The following is a 15,500-nucleotide window of genomic DNA, read 5'->3' as shown; positions in this document are numbered from 1 at the left end:
ATGTTGTCTAAAATGTATCGAATGACTAGGCCACAGACCGCAAAATGAATGACTGCATAAGGAATATGGAACAAATATGTGATCCACCGTAACGTGACATGCGAACACACCACTTGTGATGAAAGTACAAGCACTCAATTAACCACACCGTTACAACATGAATCAGCATCACCTCTAAACCGGTTGGACCGTATGTCGGTCTGTGCGTGCGTGCGTGCGTGCGAGTATCACTATCCATCGTCTCTCCAAACCCCACTAGATGGCAGCATGTGATTTGTGCACTGAATGAAAACACACATGGCAAAATGGCAAACCAAAACAATTCATGGAGCAAAATTGGGACCGAATGTCTGTCCCAAAGAGTGCGTTTCAATTGAAAAAATAAGCTCAGTGACTGACTTGATATAGGCTATATTAAGCAAGTGACACACACATCAAGCTTTAGTGTAATCATAGGGCTTCATGGTAATTGATTTTGCAAGGACTTACAATGAAGCAATCTATCGTACATTTCCAATTGAGACTCAGGACATTATGCTCGGGTGCGTCGGAATTTTAGTTTATTATTAGATTATTATTTTATGGAAATATAAAATTAAATTGTTCATCTTATCAGAGCAGAATTTCAATTTCCCCACAGGAATTTGTATTTCCTGTTACTGTGTTGTGTCTTGCGCAGACTGCTGACCAAAAAGCTGTTGATATAAACTGGCACAGTGCCTGTGACAAGGTCCTCTGGGAGGAGGAAACACCATTTGCTGTGTGGGAGGTTAGACGGAAAGCGTAGCCTTTCTCTCGCAGACAGATCGAGGGACATTCAGTTTAATATCTAATGTTTCATGAAATAAGAGCACCTGGTATTTTCTCTTTCACAGGAACTGGGGGACATGATGGCTGAGATATACCACCTGTGACAGATACAGACAAGTGTGGACAAGCAGAGACAGAGGGCCAACCTGGAGGATGGCACACAGTGTTACCTTCAATCTGAACCATTGTCAAATGGATCCTGAGTATGAGTAAGTTGCTCATCCCTCCTCTCTGTACAATTACTTGGTCTACTGCAATTGAACAATGTTTTGTATGTCTATCCATGTGATTAGTTGCTCTTTTCATAATCATGTTGTCTGTGTACTTTATTGCTCCTGTTATGTACAAACTGCTGTTGCAGTTTATGCTCAAGCTGTTTTCACTTGCTCACAAATATACAGTATGGTTAGCGTACAACCGTGTTCAGCTCACCTCTGCTTATGGTTAACTTATGGTTGTGTGTCCAGCTAGTTTTCCTCTTTTTAGTTGCAAATTCACATACTGCCCTTGTACGCCTATTACACACTGTCATTTTATTTCAAGGCCAAGGTCTAAGTACCCTATCCAAAGTTTGTGGTGGCCAAAATACAATATGTTTATTATTGTATATGATGTGCTATATCTTGTATTGTCTTGTATGCTTCTATTTTACTGATACTATCATTTTAACCGTATTTGCACATGTTTGTTTTTGAAGCCTGCTTTGCTCTTTGTCCTTTGTCCTATTTAATTTGAAAGCATTCCAGTGACTCCAGTTGTCTTCTCTGGAGACTTGGGAAACCATAAGACCTAGGCCTACACTTCATTTATGACTATTATGGATTTTGTTTTCTATTTAGATATGTAAAAAGTATAACATTGATTTGTGAATGCTTGTTTACTCACATCTGTCTGCATATATGGGATGATGTCATGATGTGTCTCTATTGCACAACATTCTCCAGGAACCTTGGGGCTGATGACATGGCTCAGGTCTGTCAGCTCATCAGGGAGCCAGGACTGGATGTTGAGGGTAGACCTGAAGCCCTGGAAATGGAGGACCTCACAAGGCGAGGAAGAGGTAACTCGAGTGGACTCAATGTTTACTGAGAAACAAATGAGCATGAAATAGCTAATGTACAGCACCAGTATATCTTATTGATTCTCATCTGATTTCATCTCAACCGTGTTTTCCCCCACAGAGTGTGGAGGGATGAGGACAGATGAGAGCAGGCTGGAAATAGGTGATGCCCCCATGGAGGCACACCCTCTGATGAGGAATCGCTGGTCTGCTGCTACCCAGAGGGTTCTCTCCTCCATGCCCAGTCGCACTGTCGGTAAGATCACCCCCTTAGGGCAAGGATTTTGTGGGATTTGTGAAAAATATTTTTATGGTGTGAATTTGTTTTGCAAGAATGGCCTTGTTTAACAAGTTTATACTGTATATTCTGCTGTTTGCATTTGTTCAGTTCTCCCATCTGTTATCTTACTGTGCCAGGAGTTTCAAACCCCAGCTTGAAGAGTGTCTGTGGCCTTGCCACTGACTTTACAGTACCATATCTCCTCACACAGGGCAGAGTCGCGTTGCAATCCTCACCCAGTGCAACAACCGTTCCACTCGGCTACGCAAGTATCGCCATACCCGGCCCACAATCCGAGACATCCCCCACTCTTCCAGACCTATCCGTGGCTATGGCACCGAGGCAGACTTGGAAGATACCTGTGAGGAGGGTGAGTGTCACCCCCCCAAACCCACTTCTCAATCCTCTCCTGTTCACTGGCCTTTTCACCGGGCCTGAGTGGCTCTCTACATATGTGGGACATTTAAAGCCAGACCCTACTGCATCTACTGAGAGTGATGCTGTTGGAAGGAAGCCACTCTGATGCGATTGCAGCTCTCTAGAATTTGGAGAGGGAGAACAGACAGTCCTCCCTCTCCAAGTCTCTCCACTGGGAGTCAGTGTTGGCTGTGTCTGTTGGATTTGCTGGAATTGTAAAGTAACAAGAAAAATGGCAGTGAAAATAGTTCAGCTGATGTGTTTGGATTACAGAGACCAAGAGGGAGCAGCTGGTGAAGAATCTGCACAGTATGTCTGTGGGTGACCGAATGCGTATGTTGCGCACCATGCCTTTCAGTCTGGCAGAGAAGACTCAGCTGAGGTATGGGTTGTAAATTGTCCATATGTATAAAGGGACTATTTGCATTTAAGCATATCAAAGTGCAAGAATGACACCAAAACAGACGATATGAGAACAAGTCAAATGCTTAGTAAAGATTCCAATCATGTTTAGATCTTCAAAGATTCCACCTTAAACAGTTATAATCTTTCCTTAGAAAACTTGCATTCAGTGACAGAGACTTCAAGTTAAGCAGTGAAGCTCCCTGCTGTAGCAGCCTCAAGATTGACCTTTTGAGAGTGAGTATAATTTAGTAAATACCTGCACAGAGAAAGACAGTTGAGAAACGCATGGCTTGATCGAAACGCAAGACAGTTGAGAAACTCTGTGTGGAGATGGAAGGCATGATGATAACGTGTGTGTTTTTCCCAAAGGTCTTCCACCATGGCATGTTCGGCTGTCTCTTCCTCCTGAGTTTCCTGCAGCTGTGGCAGGGGGCGATGAAGAGGCTGAGTGGTCGTTTTGGCACAGGGGTCCTCTCCTACTTCCTCTTCCTCAGGGTCCTCCTGCTCCTTAACATCCTCCTCTTCCTCATCAATGGTCTGTTTGTGGTCATCCCCCAGGCCATCAACCCTCCTGACCATATTCCCAGTGACAGCAATTTCACTGGGCTGGAGCTGCTCACTGGGACAGTAAGAAGGGAGTTTGCAACACAATTTCACATTAATTTACAGTAATGCATTGTTTTAGTTGGTTCATTTTGCTTTCTCAAAAACCTCAACAATCCCACCTCTACTCTCTCTCAGGGTTTCCTCTCTGACAGTGTGATGTTTTACGGCTACTACACCAACTCCACCAGCAACAAGAATTGTGAACCTGCTGTGATCAGTGATGCCACCGACCCGGTCTGTGACCCTCAGACGTCGTCATACAACATCCCCCTGGCCTACTTCTTTACCATCGGCATAGCCTTCTTCATCACCTGCATCATCCTCGTCTACAGGTTGAATGGCCACCTCTCTTCTGGAGAATCAGATCTATTCATCAAAAATGTGATCTTAATTTAACAACTTTATTGTTCTCTCTCAGCATGTCCAAGTCCTTTAGGAGGAGTTTCCACATGTTCAAGTCTCATGGAAACTTGGCTACCAAGGTGTTCTGCTCCTGGGACTTTAAAGTCAGCAAGAAGATGTCTGTCATGCTACAGTCTGAGAACATCAGCACCCAGCTCAAGGTACTGGAAATGCTGTGTGATGAACACATTCACAAACCCATACAGTATACACACTGAGAGACACAGTGGTAATTATATATTCTGGACATTAGTTGCTAATTATTTATCTCAAATTTAAATAATATACAGTGTACCATATGAATCCATTTTTGTATCATATCCCTTAGTTTTAGGGTACCAAACATTCAAAATGTAATATGTGGGATGGACACGTGACCTCTGCTGAATAACATTTGATGAACTCCAGGGACCTTGTTCTGCTCACTAGTGTAGCGTGGTGGAGGATATGCACCGAACACTTGCAAGTGATAGATTTGCTTTCTATCTAAAAGCCATCAATGCTGTCTACTTTGAAATATGCACAGGAAGTATGTGCTGTTGCAGATTGCTACATTCAAATTCACTGGCCCTTTGTGAAGAGAAATTAATCAAAGGATGTGAAACAAGTCAAAGATAAGACAATGAGAAAAGTTGATGAGCCACAGTATCATCACCCCCCAACCAGCGCAATCTAAAATTATTTTAACTTGGGGGTGATAGGCTGAATGTCTCAGGCCTTTTAGTGTTTTTTTTTTTAAGTGGTACAAACAAAGTTGTCCCCAAAATAACTGCGAGAGTTGACTAGGGACCACAGTGGGACTGCGAAAGTACATTTGAGTGGAGTAGTTTTGCTGACTTTACATTTGCAAACACATTGACTTCTCTTTTCCTCTTCCTGAACAGGAGCTGTTGTCGGAGGTGAGCTGCAGAGAGGATGAGAAGGGATGGATACAGAGACTGGGGCGAATGGCGGTGTACTTACTGGCGTGGACTGTGTGCCTGGCTGGCACATTCTTCAGTGCCCTCAGCATTCACAACCTCTCAAGCAACATGCACCTGGTTAGCGAGCTGTGGAGGGAACTCACACCACGAGACCCAAGAGAGTTTGATGCAAATCTATCTTGAGCTGTCAGCAGAACTGTTACGATGACAGTCTAGGCTTAAAATGTCACATTCAGTTTTGCTATTTGCAGAAGTGTGAAGAGCTGTGAGAAGAGAGGTGTGGAGAGATGGCTTGTCACACTTCACTGCTATTGTTCTGTCAATTTCATGAAGCAGTTCTGCAGCCTTTTTTTAGCTTATCTCTCAGAATCAAATGCCACTAGAACATCTCGTAGCCTACAAGACAAGACAAGCAACCGAGGCAGCATTCAGAATGTTGAGAAACAACATTCTGATGTAGAGAACCAACATTATTTGTCTATGATGAGGAATTGAGAACCAATTGCCTGTTCTCAACATAACATACTATGCCTGTATGCAATGTTCTGAACATAGTGCCCAACTGAATGTGTCCCTAACAACCCTGGTCAGTTGCTAGTAAATGCAACTATTTTGTCACAGTCACTTTTTTAACCTGTGTATGCTCTCCTCTAGGATGACCAGAAGAGAATGGTGAATGCTGAGGCCAGTTTGGTGAATGAAGCTCGTCTGCTGGCTCTGCCTGTGGTTGTATCTTCTGTTAACCTGCTGCTCCCTGGACTGTTTAACGTTGTATCCTATTTGGAGCACTATAACTCACCCAGTGTACGCATCTATGTTGCCATGTTCAGGTAAATATAGGAACTACTACTAGGATTCAGAACCTCATGTCAAAAATAGAGGACGCACTTGAAGTCTTGTCCATCAAACACAGATAATACCGGAAACTAATGCCTAACTGTTTTTGAAGAAGCCTTTCGTGACTGTATACTAATTTTGAATCTAACTGGGAATCGTTTGACCTTTCTATGCCCTGAGTTTAGTCTGTTGAATTCAAAAGCATGACAAGCAACACAAAAGTAGAAATGTATGAGCAATGTATGAGCAAAAGCCAGTTAAACAAGTGTACGTAATACAAGGCCCCAAACTTCATTGGTCTTCATTCCAACCATTACGTGTTAAACATGTTTTTTTAATATACTGAACACAAAGCCAAATGTTAAATATGTGTAACATGCAACATTTAAGTCTTGGTAACTTTCCATCTAATTAGTCCTTTCATTACAGTATCATAAACCCTTATACATATTTTGTAATGTGTGTTTTACATAGGAACTTGCTTCTGAAGGTTAGTGTTCTTGGACTGCTGTGTTATCATTGGCTGGGGGAGATTGCAAAAAAGCCAGAGGAGCATGGCCTACCGGTAAGAGACATCTCTGTCATCGTGCTGTCGCAGTCATAGAACAAGGAATGGACTTTAACCTTAAAGGCCCCTATTAAGGTGTCATTTAATAGGGGCCTTTAAGGTTACAGGCCATACAAATGTATTACCACACAGTATTTAACAAACAACACTCTTCCTGATGCTAATTTATCTTTTAAGAGTTGCTGCTGTTGTTTTAATATACTTTTGGCACGTATGTCTTGATTCATTCCCCAGTGCTGGGAGAGCTTTATTGGCCAAGAGCTGTATCGCTTCCTCCTCATGGATTTCATTTTCACTGTCCTCTACACAGTCTTTGGAGAATATATCTGGAGGTAATCATTGTAATCATCCGGATTAATTATTCATGTGACGTTGACACAAATGCTCTTCTCAGAACTGGTACACCCCTCTGTTCCCCCACAGGCTGTTTTCTCAGGGAGTATTGAAGAGGAAGAGGAAGCCAGTGTTTGACATTGCCCGTAATGTGCTGGACCTTATCTATGGACAGACCCTCACCTGGTAAACAACACATATACCATGAGTAGTCTTACTGTACTTTTTAACTCTTTAAAATGAAGCTCTTTGTGTCTTTTTCAATGAGAACTCCCTGCTATCTCATTCCCTTCTGTCAGGCTAGGTGTACTGTTCACTCCATTACTCCCGGCAGTGCAGATCATTAAGCTGTTGCTGTTGTTCTACATGAAGAAGGTACAGTAGGCCTGAGCTCAGAGCTCCAATGTGAGACAATTTCTCTGTGCTCTCTGTCCTGGGACTGGGAGACTAACAGGTCCCTATCTCCCTGTGGCCCCTCTTTCAGAGCAGTCTGATGATGAACTGTCAGGCATCCAGAAAGCCCTGGAGGGCCAGTCAGATGACCACACTCTTCATCTCTCTGCTGTGTTTCCCCTCTTTTCTCGGGGCTGCAGTGTCTGTTACGTACACCATGTGGACGTGAGTGTGTCCTACGCCCCCCCCCCCCCCACACACACACAGTCTCTTTCTGTCTCTCTCTCTCTCACACACACACATACAGTACACACAATGCAACCTTTGGACAGTTGACGTGCACAGTACCACAATTCTATTTTCTGCCTTGAACCCCCTTCTCTACCCCGCTAGGATCAAGCCCTCCTCTGGGTGTGGTCCTTTTAGGAACCTCACCACAATGATCCAGTCAGGCAAACAGTGGGTCCTGGAGCTGGAGCGTGCCGCCCCTCACCTATCCTGGTTGAACTGGGTCTACACCTACTTGGTGGAGAACCCTTTCTTCCTGTTCTTAGCCGCTGGGGTCTTCTTGTGAGTAGGAAATGTGGCATCCATCCACACACGCCTGTCTGCCAAAACTGCCAGAACCTTTAAGATCACACGGAACACATCTTCTGGAGCCGAAAAAAAAAGTAGTTTAACAAACTAAACGTCATGTGTTCTTTTTTTTTTTAAAGGGATACAGGTTGTTTCAGGTTTTTGAATGTTATACCTAATTTTCCATTTACTTAATACCAAGAATGCGACTATGAATTAAATAAGTCTGGATGAGTCAACAACAACACCCCAAGTAAGTGGAAAATTAGGTATAATATCCAAAAACCTGAACTGTCCCTTTAACCCTAAGCTCTTTATTGGACCCAAGGCAGAGCCCTGGGGACTTTTTAATGAGCTTTCATGAACTATGGCATCTAATGTATATCATTGACTCTCTCCATACCAATACACTTTTAATGACAATTATTGCAATATGTCGATATTTTTTATAGCTTGTATTAAGGCGCTTCATGTTTATCTGTTGTGTGGTTTTTCTAACATTGATTGACTTATTTTTGCTCTCCAGTGCTCAGATCCCTGCCAAATTCCTATAAAAGGTCAATAAAGTGAACTCGTCTCTCTCTTTCAGAATGGTCATTTATGTTCACACCCAAGTGGTAGACGGTCAAAGGAAAATTATCGGTCTGTTACAGGAGCAAATTGAAAATGTGTGTATGGTCAAATGTTATTTACTTTTTTCTGTATTTCATCAGTATAGTCTGTGCCGGAATAGCTGGTATTCTGCTCATTTATTGTTCGTATTTCATAGGAAGGTGAGGACAAAAGGTTCCTGATTACTAAGCTGCAGGCCATCTACGAGCAGACGCAACCACTGTCCCAACAGGCCCCAACCACACGGCAGTGAAGTGAGTGCCTTTAGGCTGATTTAACAAAACATTATATTGGAACGTCTTCTCTCAGACTTGGCTTGTCTGAAAGATCTAGGTTTACCTAAAAATGTCAGAATAAAGAATGAATGTTATGAACGTCATTCTTCGTCTTTGAAAGATGTCAGCTTCATCGTTTTTTCTTTTCAGGGTTGATATTGATCAGTGGAACAAAAGACATGATCGGGGGTAAAGATTCACAACACAACCCATCACATCAAGGACATTTGAGTACATGAATTGGCTCCCACAGTTTTAAAAATGGACGTATGCGGTGAAGGAGATGGTGCCACAATAAGACCGACACACTGTACATGCACTCAGACCATCAGAGACTAAAAGACTATGAACATGGACTTACTGTATACACGGATGGTATTTCAAGCCCATGTGGTGTAAACATGATTATATGAATTAGTATCGTGCATTAGTCTACATTGCTTTTCGTCAAAACAAACATCTATAAATGTATGTATCCATGGGTTGTGTGAAGCTTTGATCAAGTCATGTACTATAATGTACTTCCTTTTGAATATTTGTGATAAGTTTCTTATTTGTACTGAAAAATGACTGAATGGATTATTTAAATGAAATATTATATGTTCATGATGCATTTTTGTAAATGTTTGTGTTTGCCATGATATGTCATAAGCATGTTATTACCTAAGATATCCTCAGGAATGTATCACAAAGGTGTGAAAATGGTCAAGGTCATCATACGTCTTATGGATCACATACACCATTTCACATCAGTAAATTTGTAAAAACATGCAGTGGAACTATATTTCCTCAGGTCCCATAGGCATGGTAAAAGGTCCGGTACAGAAGAGCTAAAACAATAGTAATCTATTCCAACCAGTCACGCCTCCACTGGCGCATTCTATCAGCCAATGCTGGATGATGTTAACCGTGCACTGTCAACACTAACTCTATCCTGTCGATCCTGTCGATCACAGTCCCATGAGGTAGTTTGTGAACTATGCGGAAGAATAGTAGTTTCAGTTGTATTTACGTTGAACCTTGTTTTTCCTTCCGGAAGCAGTCTGTGAAATTGTGAACTTCTTACATGCATGAAATTCTTACATGCATGACGTCATCAGTAGGAATCTTCCTGGACTCACCTCCTAGTTTGCATTCTTCCTCACAGGTTCCTAATCAAAGGACTTAATGGATTATTTAAATGGTATATTACATTTTCATGACGCATTTTTGTAAATGTTTGTGTTTGCCATGATATGTAATAAGCATGTTATTAAGATATCCTCATGAATGTATCACAAAGGTGTGAAAATGTTTTGTAGGTGTTGTAGAGATGTAGAGTCTTCATGTGTTTTATGGATCACATACACCATTTCACAGCAGTAAATGTCATTGTAAAAACATGCAGTGGAACTATATTTCCTCAGGTCCCATAGGCATGGTAAAAGGTCCGGTACAGAAGAGCTAAAACAATAGTAATCTATTCCAACCAGTCACGCCTCCACTGGCGCATTCTATCAGCCAATGCTGGATGATGTTAACCGTGCACTGTCAACACTAACTCTATCCTGTCCATCCTGTCGATCACAGTCCCTTTAGGTAGTTTGTGAACTATGCGGAAGAATAGTAGTTTCAGTTGTATTTACGTTGAACCTTGTTTTTCCTTCCAGAAGCAGTCTGTGAAATTGTGAACTTCTTACATGCATGAAATTCTTACATGCATGACGTCATCAGTAGGAATCTTCCTGGACTCACCTCCTAGTTAGCATTCTTCCTCACAGGTTCCTAATCAAAGGACTTAATGGATTATTTAAATGGATTATTACATTTTCATGACGCATTTTTGTAAATGTTTGTGTTTGCCATGATATATAATAATAAGCATGTTATTAAGATATCCTCAGGAATGTATCACAAATGTTTGAAAACTTTTTGTAGGTGTTGTAGAGATGTAGAATCATCATGTGTTTTATGGATCACATACACCATTTCACAGCAGTAAATGTCATTGTAAAAACATGCAGTGGAACTATATTTCCTCAGGTCCCATAGGCATGGTAATAGGTCCCGTACAGAAGAGCTAAAACAACAATTGCTCCCTTAGTATCAGTCAGAATGAGCCAGTGGGGGCCTATCAACCAATGCTGGATGATTTGAACCGTACACTTACTCAGGCATTTGTTCCATTAGGTATTTTGTGAACTATGCTGCAGGACAAGATATGTGGAAGAATGGAAGTGTCACTTCTGTTTCTGCTGAACTCCCACAACTTAAATTCTTACAAGCATGACGTCATCAGTAGGAGTCTTAAAACCTTCTCCCTCACAGGTTCTTAGTCAAAGCTCTTTTTGTTCGCAAAAGATCAGGTTTTCATCTCTCTGTTTTGTGTTGGTATGTACTACAATCTTTTTCACTATTACTATTAGTGAAGAGTCGTTACATTTGGGGGGGGGGTTATTGAGGCAGAAAAAAGACAAAGTAGATATTGTGTTATTTTTGTTACAAGTTAATTATGACAATGTTAAACTAGGTTTCTATGGATTGCGTAATTATGATGTTCCTGGTGCTTTATTTGTGATGCATGCAAAGGTTTAATTCCCTCATTCATTTATTTCTTCCCCATTTCAGATAACTATGGAACAGAAGAGAGTGTACTTGTGTATGCCTAGAAAAGACTGGACTGCTTTTTCAGAACAATATGAACTGGTAAGCTTTTTTTTTTTTTTTATGACTCTCCTCAAACACAGGGAGAGCTTAACCTTCTCCTGTATGTTATGACAGACTCTATCCATACACAATACTGCTACCATGCTGTCTGACAATGTCAGAAGGACAATAGTGAGGTCTAATGTCTCTGTCTCCCTGTATCTACCAGGACCATGGGCTTGTCATAAAAGGTCTGAACCCTTACATAAACGAGGGATACCTACAAGCTTACTTCAGAGAATGGGGCACCATCACAGCGTGCTCGGTAAAGAAGCAAGGCAATTGATAATTAAAGCATCACATTTTCTCGATTATTGTAGTCTTTGACCCCACACTGTTTGCAATAATACAGACTTTTTGGGGGTTTATAGATGAGTGCACTGTCATTGATATTACTTTGCTTTTTGGTTATGATCCCTTAAAAATAGATTAAAAGGTCCACAGACGGAAAGTCCCAGGCATTGGGGTTTGTCAGGTTCTCCTCTGAGGATGAGGCTAATAAAGCGGACTGGGCAGGCCCTCACTTTGTAGCGGGCACTGAGGTGGAAATCAAGAGAGTTGTTTGTCTAAAGGTGAGTCACTCACAGACCTGCTGTTGTAAGATTCATCATCTGTTTTGCTGTACTTTTTCTTATTGCTTTTTGTTGTTGTTTGTTTGTGGCACCAAATATCAGGACTCAACAAAAGAAATCTACAGAAATGTGTTTATTTGGACACTAAAAATGTCTCGTGTAGAAGAATATCAGCAGTGTCATAAGAATGCATTTTTGAATTAAGTGTATTGCATTGTTTGTGTATTGTTGTTTAGTGTTTGTTCTGCACTTGGTTTTAGCCATTCATCCAACCCTCTTTACCTTCCTTACAGATGGATGAACCGGGCGATAACTTGGAGGTTGTGCCGTTGTTTGCCAGACCTAGGCCTTCTCTGGGTCTTGGTTACATTCTTGAGGATGCTCAATGGTTAGATGAGGAGGATGAGGGCAAGTAGCTAGCTTCACTATGAAAACATCAAAATGTAATTTGAACAAAGGAAATGATCAAACATGTCATTTTAGGGGCTCTTAGTGGCGGAGCACACTAATGCGTTTACCACGTAATCGCAAGGTTCCTGGTTCGATTCCGACCCTCAAACTATCTTGCATCTTGCAACCTATCCCTCCTCTCTTTCTCCCATCCTTCCTGTCAATCTCTACTGTCTCTATCCCAATAAAGCAGAAATGCCCTAAAAAATTTTTTGATTGGTAGAACTATGAAACATATTTGTATTTGACCTGTTGCTGCTTGATATTGAAATGATTTAATCATTGATGTACAGTATTATGTATTGTGTCGCGTGTAATTTGGAATTATTATACATTTGTTTTTTTTGTTTGTTTTTTTACACATACTTATATCTTATTATAATACATTCTATGACTTTCTGTTTGATTGATGATCTTGGGAATCAATAAAAATTATACATTGATTTGTTCCTCTTGTTTTAGGATGTTCACTGACACGAATTAAGTCAAATGAAAGGTCTAAGGTCTGAATGTGGAAAATCTTGTTGGGAGAAAGATGGAATGTGGATAGACAAGACTTTCAAGGTGCAGTCAGCCATTCTCCACAGATGCCTCATCAAAGCTCTCTTAGACACATATATAAAGCAATTTGTAGAACCAAAACATGTTTAGTACATTGTTTTTGATTTCATGACAGTGCTGTGCAGACATCAGAGATCATGAACTGATGGCATGCCTTTGTCGTTGACTCAATTTTATTATTTTTCCACATCACTGCTGTAGTATCAAAACACAAAGTTAATCCACACTGAGCTTGGATGTACAATGAATGTCGGTATAGGGGTTGGAAAGCGTACTCAAAACACATTGTTTAGTTCATTATCATTATATTATTGGAACAACATCTTAATTATGATAAAAGTCTAAAGTATAGAAAGTACAATAAATACACACAACTATTTCAACACTTAAACGAATGCAAACCAATGATGCTCTCTGATGAACTACAATACATTACTGCATTCCTTCAACAAATATGATGTATCTGAAACCAAATGATGAACTGTTGAAAATAACACCCAGAAATGATCACTAGTGGGCTCCCCCAGAGCATATCACTTTGTGCCTTATGACAGGTTAAGTGCCTCCAACTGCCATGTGTTATGGCTCTCTTTAAAATGATTATGCTGTCCAGATATTAAAAATGTTTCCCTTTCACAAGCTTCTTGAAGACTGAGCAGTTAAATTAAATTACAGCTGAGGCAGGTAATTTAGAGACTGGATAACTAGAAGATGAGACACATTTGGTGCAGTAGGTGGACATCTTTACCCGTTTCCCCTTTGAGTAGAGAGGCTGAGTTCCCCCTGTTTGAGGGTACAGTAGATCCAATTGTTTTATTACATTTATTCTGGAAATTGTGCTCATTTCATGATTGTATTCTCAATGGTCATTTGAGATGATGCTACCAAACAAAAGCATAACACTGATAAAAATATAACTTAACAAAGCTGCAAAAGTATGACCATCTGTAGTTGGCATGGTATTCAGAGAAACTTGAGTGGAGATACTGTATGGTCTTGTCTTTCTCTCTGTCTCTCTCTTTCTCTCTCTCTCTGAGGGCCAGATGTAAGGAGGCTTCAGGCTGCAGACTGGGAGACGAAGCGGATCTTTTGGGAGTACACCAGGTCAGTGAAGTACAGGACCATGTTGACGTGTGTGAACACCGTGACCACCAGCTTGCTATCCCAAGGGCAATTCCCTCGCGGGCAGTCGTCAGGACGCCCGGGCGTGCCAAACTTCTTATCGAAGCTGAAGATGGGCCACACCAAGGCAGCACTCATGTACAGCAAAAAAGCCAGGAAGGTGTAGATGACCACGAAGCGGTCGAAGGGGAAGCGCAGGGCAGAGGTCCTCCCTGACAAGGTCAGAGCCACCACCACCACAGTCACAGAAAAGCACAGGCTGTACACCACCACACAGTACTGGGTGGGGATGAAGAGGGTGTACTCGCTGTCGTTGGCCAGGGCCCCGAAGATGATGCAGGCCACAAAGGCCTGGATCACCTTGAGCAGGCCTGACATGGTGGCCATGTAGCCCACTATATGGCCAGGCTTGGCCCGGGTTATAAACACCTCAGCCCCGTAAGGGAAACAGCAGAGGCTGGAGCAGACGGTGACAGCGATGCGGTAGTTCCTCTCCTCACAGCCCTCAGAGGCGCACTCTGTCTGTAGGAAGTAGACTGGATAGACCACAGAGGCGGTGACGTACATGAGAGTGGCCAGCATGGCGAAGGCCACGGTGAAGTTGTCCCAGGAGATGGGCATGCATCCGTTCATGCGCGTCACATCCAGGATGAACACCAACATGGTCACAGCGAAGCAAAAGCACCACACGAACATGCAGAACGTCCCGTAGGTGGCGCTGTAGCCCGCACTGTGGGACACTAGGGCCATGATGGTGCAGCCCAGTAGCAGTTGGCACATGCGGGCAGCACCCAGAAGAGACAGCACAGCTGACTTTTTCAGGTAGTGTCCACCCTGGGAGTCCATGGTCCCACCTACTGTCCCCTGTCCAGCAGTGTCTGCTTGTCTCTTCGCAGTGGGACTCCACTACAGGCACCCTGCCTGCCTTTAGACTGGGTGTCCTTGTACTCTTCCTCCTCTGCGGAGAGCCAGAGACCTCGCCCTTTACTTGGCTCTTTTTATAGATGGGCTTAATTACAAATCTCTTTCAATGTTTTCCTGTGTGTGCTTTGTAATTACTGTGGTAGGTTGAAGATCAAATTACAGTCCGCCACTGTACAGTATATTTTTGTTTCTTAGAACAATAACTCACAATGTATACTAGGACTGACATGAGTTTAAAACAGTATGCTTTCAAAAAGCATTGGGCAGTGCTTATAACACAGGCTCTGTTACATTTAAGTTTGACTTTTATATAACACAAAATAGGTTTTGTTTCTCAAATGATGGCTTGAATTATGTTACAATATGTAATGCATTCAAAGATCTGTCTTGTTTCTTCTACTCTGCTTCTTATCACTATTCCAGTCATGCATTGTTGGTGTGTGTGTATGAGTTTAAGGATATGTGAATATCTCAAATGGCATATTACCCTTGGGTCTGAAATGAAAAGTCCAACTCAATGTGTCCCGTGTTTCCTCAATGGTCTTTCTACTCCCTCCTGCTCCTTAACTTCATGGAAGATCAAGTTCCTCACTCCAAAGATTCAGAGGGAAGGTGGACTTGGGCAAGCAAGTCCTCAACAGGTCTCGTCCAAATGCAGTGCAGTTACTTGGGTTAGTTCTCCAACAACA

At 42.0% G+C, this 15,500-nt stretch overlaps 3 protein-coding genes across 4 annotated transcripts; 2 read left to right on the top strand and 1 right to left on the bottom strand.

Moving 5' to 3' along the window:
* The first annotated feature begins 702 nt into the window (after nucleotides 1-702).
* Nucleotides 703-10,384, top strand: tmc6a (transmembrane channel-like 6a). Of its 2 annotated transcripts, XM_083677244.1 has the most exons (21): nucleotides 703-769; nucleotides 876-1,019; nucleotides 1,755-1,870; nucleotides 1,992-2,126; nucleotides 2,362-2,520; nucleotides 2,841-2,949; nucleotides 3,125-3,206; nucleotides 3,342-3,599; nucleotides 3,714-3,910; nucleotides 3,997-4,141; nucleotides 4,865-5,020; nucleotides 5,558-5,733; nucleotides 6,215-6,305; nucleotides 6,543-6,640; nucleotides 6,732-6,827; nucleotides 6,941-7,016; nucleotides 7,126-7,259; nucleotides 7,428-7,604; nucleotides 8,200-8,278; nucleotides 8,380-8,476; nucleotides 8,648-10,384. In XM_083677244.1, the coding sequence occupies exons 2-20, from the start codon at nucleotides 964-966 to the stop codon at nucleotides 8,473-8,475; spliced, it is 2,436 nt and encodes an 811-aa protein (XP_083533370.1). In that variant the 5' UTR covers nucleotides 703-769; nucleotides 876-963; the 3' UTR covers nucleotide 8,476; nucleotides 8,648-10,384. The 2 variants fall into 2 exon arrangements, with proteins under 2 accessions (XP_083533370.1, XP_083533369.1); XM_083677243.1 differs by lacking the exon at nucleotides 703-769 and having other exon boundaries at nucleotides 780-1,019.
* A 452-nt stretch (nucleotides 10,385-10,836) lies between these two features.
* LOC310809087 (heterogeneous nuclear ribonucleoproteins A1 homolog) lies at nucleotides 10,837-12,391 on the top strand. The gene is made up of 5 exons (XM_083676239.1): nucleotides 10,837-10,867; nucleotides 11,105-11,182; nucleotides 11,352-11,447; nucleotides 11,611-11,754; nucleotides 12,048-12,391. The coding sequence occupies exons 2-5, from the start codon at nucleotides 11,111-11,113 to the stop codon at nucleotides 12,168-12,170; spliced, it is 435 nt and encodes a 144-aa protein (XP_083532365.1). The 5' UTR covers nucleotides 10,837-10,867; nucleotides 11,105-11,110; the 3' UTR covers nucleotides 12,171-12,391.
* Nucleotides 12,392-13,821: 1,430 nt separating this feature from the next.
* On the bottom strand, nucleotides 13,822-14,733 carry myadml2 (myeloid associated differentiation marker like 2; the record flags this gene model as incomplete). Its single annotated transcript, XM_083677927.1, has 1 exon — nucleotides 13,822-14,733. One exon carries the CDS (start codon nucleotides 14,731-14,733, stop codon nucleotides 13,822-13,824), a length of 912 nt encoding a protein of 303 aa, XP_083534053.1.
* Between the last annotated feature and the right edge of the window lie 767 nt (nucleotides 14,734-15,500).

The sequence above is a fragment of the Argentina silus genome (genome assembly GCF_951799395.1).
Source record: "Argentina silus genome assembly, chromosome: 9".
Lineage (NCBI taxonomy): Eukaryota > Metazoa > Chordata > Actinopteri > Argentiniformes > Argentinidae > Argentina > Argentina silus.
The sequence above is the reverse complement of the archived record's forward strand: the minus strand, read 5'-3'. Positions and strand labels throughout refer to the sequence as shown.

Coding starts and splice junctions, on each gene's coding strand:
- tmc6a (XM_083677244.1), top strand. CDS start 964: ATGGCACACAGTGTTACCTTCAATCTGAACCATTGTCAAATGGATCCT. Junction 3,911..3,996: donor TGCATCATCCTCGTCTACAG/GTTGAATGGCCA, acceptor GTTCTCTCTCAG/CATGTCCAAGTCCTTTAGGA. Junction 7,017..7,125: donor TGTTGTTCTACATGAAGAAG/GTACAGTAGGCC, acceptor CCCCTCTTTCAG/AGCAGTCTGATGATGAACTG.
- LOC310809087 (XM_083676239.1), top strand. CDS start 11,111: ATGGAACAGAAGAGAGTGTACTTGTGTATGCCTAGAAAAGACTGGACT. Junction 11,448..11,610: donor GCACCATCACAGCGTGCTCG/GTAAAGAAGCAA, acceptor CCTTAAAAATAG/ATTAAAAGGTCCACAGACGG. Junction 11,755..12,047: donor AGAGAGTTGTTTGTCTAAAG/GTGAGTCACTCA, acceptor CCTTCCTTACAG/ATGGATGAACCGGGCGATAA.